This window comes from Grammomys surdaster, unplaced genomic scaffold (genome assembly GCF_004785775.1).
Source record: "Grammomys surdaster isolate TR1022 unplaced genomic scaffold, NIH_TR_1.0 206, whole genome shotgun sequence".
NCBI lineage: Eukaryota > Metazoa > Chordata > Mammalia > Rodentia > Muridae > Grammomys > Grammomys surdaster.
This window is the reverse complement of record NW_021604651.1, coordinates 31,005-40,162: the sequence shown is the minus strand read 5'-3', so window position 1 is coordinate 40,162 and position 9,158 is coordinate 31,005. Positions and strand designations below refer to the sequence as shown.

The 9,158-nt window shown below is 38.8% G+C and overlaps 1 protein-coding gene across 1 annotated transcript in view; it reads right to left on the bottom strand.

The window, feature by feature from the left end:
• LOC114624399 (cytoplasmic dynein 2 heavy chain 1-like) overlaps positions 1–9,158 on the bottom strand; it is a gene marked incomplete at its 5' end in the record, with an annotated part of 59,363 nt that overhangs the window by 20,555 nt on the left and 29,650 nt on the right. Inside the window, one exon of the mRNA XM_028771360.1 lies at positions 5,425–5,634. Coding sequence (XP_028627193.1) covers positions 5,425–5,634 — 210 coding nt within the window. The remainder of the gene's footprint in view (positions 1–5,424; positions 5,635–9,158) is intronic.

Here is a 9,158-nt window from a genome sequence, read left to right as displayed (position 1 = left end):
TAACCTCCACTGTCCCTCAGTCCCCACAGTGTAACCTCCACTGTCCCTCAGTCCCCACAGTGTAACCTCCACTGTCCCATCAGTCCCCACAGTGTAACCTCCACTGTCTCTCAGTCCCCACAGTGTAACCTTCACTGTCTCTCAGTCCCCACAGTGTAACCTCCACTGTCCCTCTCCTCTCCTTACCTCTACCTAGCTCTATTGTGCTCATTCCTGTATATAGGTTATAAAGACTGAAAAGAGCTTGAAGGTTCCCAGACACACTGTATAAGGAGACACTCACTAACTCCACAGATCTGGCCATCACACACTGTAAACCTGTGTTTAGTTATTACACTGTACCTCCAGACTAGCACTGGGAAAGTGAAGCAAGTGAACAAGAAAGAGAGTGAGCTTCCTTCTGTGGGTTTCCGTGCTGCACAACCCTGTGTCCCCTCTGACCACTTTCCTCCCCCTATAGGATGACCCAAAGTCTGCATGTTTGCCATTTCCAGTTTCAACTGATTGAAACGGTATTTAGTGACACCAACCAGTATGTTAGGATAGTCTGAAAAACTGGTCCTATGAAGAGCTCACAATAAAATAATATACTCATGATTATTTATCAAGGAAAAGTGTTGGCTTTGGTTTGACTTAATTAAGTTGTTAAAGTTGATTTAAAACCTGTTCTAACATGTAAGAGAGAATACTAATATTGATGATATATTCATTAATGTATCTTTTTATAAAATAAAAGCAGCAAAGCTTTCGGCATCACCAGCAACTGTCACATAAACTTCTAAGTCCTGATCCTTGGCAGGACAATTCCTGCTGAAATTATCCCAGGTACACTGGAGAAAATATCAAGTGCCATTCTAAATTATATTAAATAATAGTACATAGCACAGAAATTGCACATTTAAATGTAATAAAAACTAACTTTTATTTTGAAATGCATAGCATAGTATAATTTTTAATTTTATTAAAACTTAATGTTTTTGCTTTTGTCAAAACTGGTCTACTCTCACTTCAATTTCAAATACCACAGAGCTATCTACAATCATACAATTTAACTGTGCTTTGTAAATCATAGTTTTGAAAGGTTTTTATCAAGTTCTTTCTCATGTAAATGATGAAACTATGTATAGTGATATATACCCATCCCGAGATTCTATAGTTGAGTGTGTGTGTGTGTGTGTGTCTGTTTGTGTCTCTGTGTGTGTCTCTGTGTGTCTCTCTCTCCCTCTATGTGTGTGTGTGTGTGTGTATGAGTCTGCTGGGGGCTGGCCGTGGGTGTCCATCTGCTGCTCTCTGGTGCACATGGAACTCATCATCTGGTCTCCCCCCGTTGTTAGAGCTGGAGTTACAGATATGTGCTGTGGCCCCTGGTTTTTCACGTGGGTAAACCTTGGGTTCTCATGCTGAACTTAGGTTCTCATGTTTCTATGCTAAACACTTTACCAAAAGAGCTATCAAAGTCTAATACAGAATACTCACTTGTATACAATATCTGCATCTCATATTTTAATTAAGAATTTAGCCATCTGTTTCATTTGCTATAACTACTGCTACGGCAAATGACGAAACACTGAACAGACATTAACAGCTGAGGGAAAAATGAAATGATATTATAAAGAATTAAAAATTTGTGAGCCGGCCATCATGCCTCACTGGACAACAACAGGGGGACCGGAGCCATTACGAAGTCCCCTTCAATTACTGGAGGTCAGGCCTCTATACCTGCCTTCGCAAGATTAGAATCGCCACAACCCTTCTATACTTAGAGAAGGGAGGAGATGTCAGAGGCAGCCCTGCTTATACACTGAAGGCCTAAAATCAGCCATAGGCCTAAAAGCAGCAATAGGCCTGTCATACATGTACACTAACACCAAGTCTTGGCTCTCAGTGGAAAAACATTGAAACAGACGGCTATAAGCTATTGTAAACAGGCAGATTTTGTGGAAATTTACCAGCCTGAGTAGTCATAGACCTTGTAAATAGGTAGCCTTGGCAGATAATACCAACTTAGATAAGGACAAGTGAATCATAGGCAGAGTCATAGTGACCTGTCCCCAGAATCTTCACCCAGCCGATACCCTGTTTTAAAAGCTATCTGTACTCCCCCTGAACACCCATGCTGTGATGTCATCCCCTTCCCCATGTCCTGCCTTTTTGTGTTTATAACCCCTGTGTGAATAAGTAAAAATTATGATTTGATTTAAAAAAATAAATAAAAATAAATTTGAAAAAAAAGAAAAAAAGAAAAAATTTGTGAGTCACTTATAAAATAGTAAGTCTTAATCAAGGAAAGGGTTTCATATAATTAAGCCTTTAGAAGCTTTATCTTCAAAAGTTATCTAAAAGAAGAGTGTGGGATTGTCATCATAGAAAACAATTTAGAGGTACTCATCTTTTTTCAGTTGATTATGCATATGTCTCCAAAATGGTTAATAGAAGCAAAAGAAGCAGTCCAGTTATGCATGTGAGAATGTGTTATATGTCCATGTGGACATGGATGTGTGTGTGTATACACAATCATGGATTTGTGTGCTCCTGAAGCTCTGGGAATCTGAAAGAGGACATCAGAGGTGCAGCTGCAGGGAGAAGGGTGATGTGCAAACACCCTGTAGTAGAAAAGTGAGGACCACAGAAACCACATGACCTCTAGACAATCTGTACTTGGGATTGGTAAGGAGCCAGTGCAGTCTAACATGGCAAAATCATCTGGAAAGGGGTGTATATGTCCCTCAAAAACCTTCAAATAAAAGAAAACCAAAAGTCCCAGCAACCTGCACATGCATACTATTTGCCTCACTTTAAAAAAGCAATTCCAGAAGAAATTCTGGATGTTGCATAGTACATCCCAAGCATAGCATGTCCATAGCACAGAATCCCAGGAACTTGCTGGCTCCCACTGCTGCTTTGAGAGAGAATCACAAAAAAAAAAAAAAAGACTCTTACACTTAGTCCAATTAGCTAGGGAGAAGAGAAAAAAGATAGAAATGGAAAGAATTGTTCTAAGTTCAAAGGCTTCCCTGTATCAACTGGCTAAACAAGTGACCACTCTGAGAATCAGTGTGGGCTCAGGAACCTGGGTGTGATCTAGATTTGTGGATTTGTCCAATTGGTGGGAAGAAAAGAACCCAGTCTGAGGGAAGCAAAGGGTATTTCCAGATATGTCTGTAGCCCCACCTCTGAGAAGAGAAAGATAAGCTATACAAGAGAGAGTGAGCTAGCCAGAGCCAACTGACCAAGGCACAGGCGACTACTCAAGGGTTTGGGCTTTCTGAGCTCTCAGAGCCCCAGAGAAACTCAGTAGAAAGGTCACCCACTTAGGTATTTCTTAGGCCATGAGCTCTGTCAGAGTACTCTCAAGAGAAGTACCAGTTTGAAACACCTTCAGTCTCAGCTGGCAAGAACATTTCTAGCTGGCAAGAACATTTCTAGTGAAGCCCTTTCTTACTACCAAGCCTGGATATATCAAACACTGCAGCGATAAAGCAGGCACTTCAGTGGCAGAGGCAGGGCAGGACTGAACCCGCAAATACCTTTCTGCTCTAACAAGACTGGGTCTCAATGGGAAAGGACGTACACCCTCCTCCTTTACACAGACGCAGCACAAATCAGTGGAGCATTTCCATCCATTGGCTTAAGTGACAGTAGGTCTTTTCTGGTCCCTTGTATTTCCTTCTGACTGTGTGGTGTCACCTGAATTTATTTTATGGGATTATCTTTCACTATTATCTTATAAGCCTTCATCACACATGATTTGTATATTTTCATGCTTAGTTTTCTTCTTTTGACAATCCCTTTTCTTCAATTCCTTATTAATCCATTTGCCTGTAATGCTAACCCCTACCTCATCCTATAAGCATCTTGCTCTTTTCTATCCTATTAATGAGAGAGTTGATACCTACAGATTGTTTTCAGCATGCTTACACATATGGTCTGTTTTTGAATTCTGACTATTTCTGCAGTGTGCTTTTCTCTTCCAAGACACAGAGTAGGCTGACTATTGATAAGATTCTCACATAAGACAGTAAGAGAAACAAGACACAATAGAGGCAAACTGCACCACAGAAACAACATACATACATATATACATACACATGCATATATATACATACATATATACATGTATACATACACATGTATATACACATATACACACACATATACATAAACATACATGTAAGCCAAGATGGCGCCTCTAAACCTCATACAACTCCTCAATAACTGGACCAAATAAAACCTGAAAGAATTCAAATGACACTAGACTAAGAATGTAAAGGTTTAATTTTAAAAATACTTGGTGATCTCAAAGAGGTTCACACAAGGATGCGAAAAACAGAAGTCCTTTTGAGATCTGGTTGAGAAAGCAAGGTTTTTAGATGAGGTGTTCAGAAAAAAGATTGAGATTCTGAAAAACAAAACAAAAAGAATAGCAATCTGAAAGTGAAAAGTTCAATAGAGAAAAAAAAAACAAAAAAAACAAAACAAAAAAACCAAAAAAACAAAAAACCTGGCAAGACTCACAGAGTGGAGATCTAGCTAGCTTCCAGGAAAAATTGTCAGGAACTAAAGACAAAATTGAGACACTTGACAGAAATAATAAAGATCAATTGTTTCAACAAGGAGACTACATAAGAATGCAAGGTATACAAGAGATAAAAACCAACAGAAAACCTATCCAATGACAATGAAGGAGGAATACCCTGTCCTGGGGAAGGCCTAGACCTCCATGTATGGAAAAGCAATTAGGACACTAAATAGACATGACAACCTACTGAAGACATCATTCCATCCCCCTCCCCCTTGTTTCTGTATAACTGATGTGAACTACATGGATTTTATTATTTTCTAAAGTGGTCCAGTTACTTAGCGAGAGAAGTGCTGAATTCTTTCTCAGGTGGATGTGTCTTGTAGAGTCAACTTTCTCTTGGCCTCACCATTCATCCCGCGCTCCTCATAAGCATTTGGCTGAAGCCCTCCTCGACATGAGAACACCACCTGCCTGCCTGCAGAGGGGTTTGAGCACTGGTACACTCACAACCCAACTGGCTTGAAACAAAGTAGAAGCCCAGATTTTTGTTTATGTTGCTAGGAAACAACTTTGAGCTTAGAGGGTCAAAGATTTGGTCTGGTAGGTTATGAACATGTTATAGAAAACTTGTCCCAAAATGAAATAAACATGGATTTCATTATACATGTTCTGAAAAGATGGCCATAGAGGAGAATGTAGGCTGAGATCCTAAAGAATTATAAACCGGCCTCAACTTGATTTAATGCTTCCACTAGACTCACTGTTAGTTTTCAACCAATGCATTCTATCTACATAGCTTTCACAGCTCAACTGTAGTTTTCTGTTACTATTAACCACATGAGTCCTGGTAAACACATTTCACAAAAGGAGATCACATGAAATAAAATGAAGGTATGACTTACCTTCTGGTTTAATAAAGCACTTGCCAGCTTTTGTACTTCTGAACTTAGTAAAGTAGTTCCCCTGATGACTTTGCTGAGGGCAGCAAGTGACTGATGAACACTTTGCACCAAGCGGATGGCATTGAACTGCTCAAGAATGATGAACGATAGTATTGGAGATCCTTGTCGATCATTAGGAGGGGATACTTTTTGATGAATTAGGTTTGAATTCTAGAAGAACAAGGTCATGTCATAGCTAATGATGAGTAACATCAGTGATACACCAAAGTATATAAAAGGTCAAAAATCATCCATAAGTTCATGCTTCTGAATACTGTATTTTATGATGGAAGAAGAGTCTATAAATACAGATTTCTGGACTTTACTAATTTTTAGTAGTATTTTAGGTGGAAACAGAATACCAAAACAGAATTCACTAAGGACCAATAGTCAGTGTATAAGGGAGGCATAGAGAAAGGGAATCCTCTAAGTCAAAGCAACCTACCTCACAGAACAGTTGGCTGTGTTCCAATTTACTATACACAGACTTGGAGACAAATACAGCTTGCAAAGTTGACCCTTTTACACTTGGCAACAACTATTTTTTTCACATCAATTATTGGTTTTACAAATTAGTGAAAATATAATTATTTAAAAAACAAAAGCAGTCATAATTTTATGCTTTTTCTCTAGTTTAGCTAAAATCAAACCATATAACTTGAGTAATGAGTACCAAGACAAGCATGTGGTAAATAATAATTTCAGTTGGAAGTGCTGAAGAGTGAAAACAGAAGGCAAACATATGGGCCCACGTGGGAGTTTTCTGGGAGCTGACACACAGTAGTAATTGTTAGTAGACTACTCTTTCTCATCATTTTTAAAATGTATTCAAGCTACGCACAAATGTATTGGTATAAAAGAATCAAGGAATATACACAAAGATGAAAGTCCCCTTTACAGTGGTGTCCCCCAGCATGGTATCTCTCCCTTAGGGAACCTAACCTCCTTGGTGTCTGTTGGTTCCTAGGACCAGCCTTATGTAGATGCATAGCATCTGGCTCCAGTGAAAAATATTCTTGGCACCTTGGGCATCAGCTAAGACATCCCTCAGCCCTTAGACTAGAGCTGTTCCTAAAGGGGAAGGGTCTGATTAACTTCAAAGCCTTTCTCCACGTTTCTAAGTCCCCATTCTGTCAAAAATTCCCTATTCAGCTAGTTCAGGATGGTATTTCCTGCAGTGTCTGAACTCCTCCTGTCACTGTTCCATCTCTCCACCATTCACATGACCAATTACTTATACTCGGTGTCTTAGCTATGTTTCCATTGCTGTGATAAGATACCACTAGCAAGGCAACATACAGAAGAAAGGTGTTATTTGGGGATTATAATTTCAGAGGATTAAAGTCTACGACCATCACAGGGAACATGGTGGCAGGCAGGCATGGTGCTGGAGCTGTGTCTGATAGCTTAGATCTTCAGACACAATGAAGCAGAGGGGGAGGAGGGAGGGAGGGAGGGAGGGAGGGAGGGAGGGAGGGAGGGAGAGAGAGAGAGATCTTTTTGAAATCTTAAATCCTGCCCCCAGTGACACACCTCCTCCAGCTAGGATACAACTACAACTCTGAATCCTTCCCAATTCCACCACAAATTCAAAAATTTTAGTCCCCTGGTTATAATGCCTGCTGTATTTTTTGATTTGCTGAATGGAATCTTACAAATAGAAAGCAGGGCACTTGAATAACTTAAGTTTCCTGAGGTGGGGAGTGGATAGAGCTGTGTTGGGACTGACTCACTCCAGACTTGCTGGGACCAGTGGTGATGCTGGCTGAGCTCCAGAAGTTATACAAAGCATACTGAAAACTGCAAGGACAACAGACAAAGGATTCTGTCCAAGGCCATACATATCCTAGGCTTATTCTCAGCCTTGAGGACTCTAGACACAGGGCTCAGCCATCATAGTTCACCTAAAAGAAGCTGGACAATGCTCAGAAAGAAAGAAATCATCAATTTAAAAGAAGTTTTGTAAGTATAAGGATATTAGAGAAAACTATTTCTTTTAATTATTTTCTCACTGTAGATTATTAGTCTATTTAACATCAATTCACTCTTTTGAAAATAATCTATTTAATCTGTAATTTTGATTAGACATAAATCTATTTGTCAGTATAGACAAAACTTCATTTCTGCTTTAACTCAGAAAAAAAATTCAGTAAAAAAAAGTTCGCCATGTGTTTTTCCTCACAATAAACTCTAATCGTCAAAGGAGCATGTTTCATGTATGTATACCTGCATCATAATAATTTAAATGAGAATTAATGGAAGTGCTGGGACTGTAGAAAGTGTAAATTGGCCAGGAAGTCAGTAATTTTCAGTAATTGTTGCCATCAGCCAGGTACTAAAAGTTACAAGGGTGAAGCTCTTATGAAATAAAAATGTAAAACAGATCTGACCTCTCAGTGTGCATGCGTCACGTGAGAGCACAACCTCTCAGGGCGAGCTTGTCAGCAGTTCAGTTTTTAAAAATCACTGTTTTACAAGCCTAGTATTAGCAATTTTCTTTATGGAAACACTAGAGAAGATGATAAAAAAAAGGTAAACTGTGCATGTGACATTGCAAAACTGGCAGAATAATGTAAGAATAACAATCAATGAAATGTAGTGTTAAAATGTATAACTATATATAATATACTTCCTTTAAAAAGTTATCATCACTAACATGCATGCTAATCTAAAAAGCTATAAAGAAAGATAAATAATGTTCAAAACACATCTGAGCCTACAATTTGATCTTCATTCGCTACCCCCAGTACCTCTGTAAAGATGAGTTCTACCTTGGAGTAGCTGGTGATATGTACTCACATAACGAGAACTCTTGACAAAGCCCCCTGCAAACTGCTTCCACAACATAATTCAGTTTAAGCTCTGACTAGCTTCTTAATTGAATCTATTCTTTACAATATATCAATTTGGCCTCTATAAAATATAATCACTATTACCTCTCTGTCCCACCAGTTCACTGAATTCATCTTATCTAATAATGTTATGTAACCACTGCAGTATATGATACTATGTCTCTTTCAAGCTGGTCTTAGTAACAAAGATGGCAAACTTACCTTTCTCTCTGGAATACCATACCACTGACATCACCAAGAATTCTTTACTTAACACATCAACTTAGAACATCCAAAAAGCAAACTTGGCTTTCCTCTGAATGAGTAATTCAGCCACTTGACTTTGAATTAAAAACATGTAGGTAACTTGATTGTGTGTACAACAATTGTCTGACTTAGTCACTAGCCCTTAATATGGCCTCTATCATACAGCAGACCTTCATCCATACTGACAATGAAGGAAAAGGCTAGTAAAACATTCTGAAGTGACTCTGAAATTACTTAATGAGATAAGATGTAAACTGGGATAACTCCTTAGTGTACAAATATATTGATGTGCATACTAATATAATGTAAACAGCGATGCAGTGTTTAACAAGAGAATTCCTATGGATTCAAGATGCATACTTAACTTGCATAGTTTACAATGTAGTTTCATATTTTACATGGAGGACACCTTTGCATATAAAACACTTTGTGCTGGATTGGTGTTCACATTTCTCCTTTGATAGCATGCAGAGTATCTATCAGTCCCAAAGACAATAGAACATAAGGATGAAGGGCCTATGAAGGCACCAGCTCAACTTCTCCATGTTCAAGGAGATATGTAGGGCTTAAATAATGAGCCCCTTATCATCAGTTTGT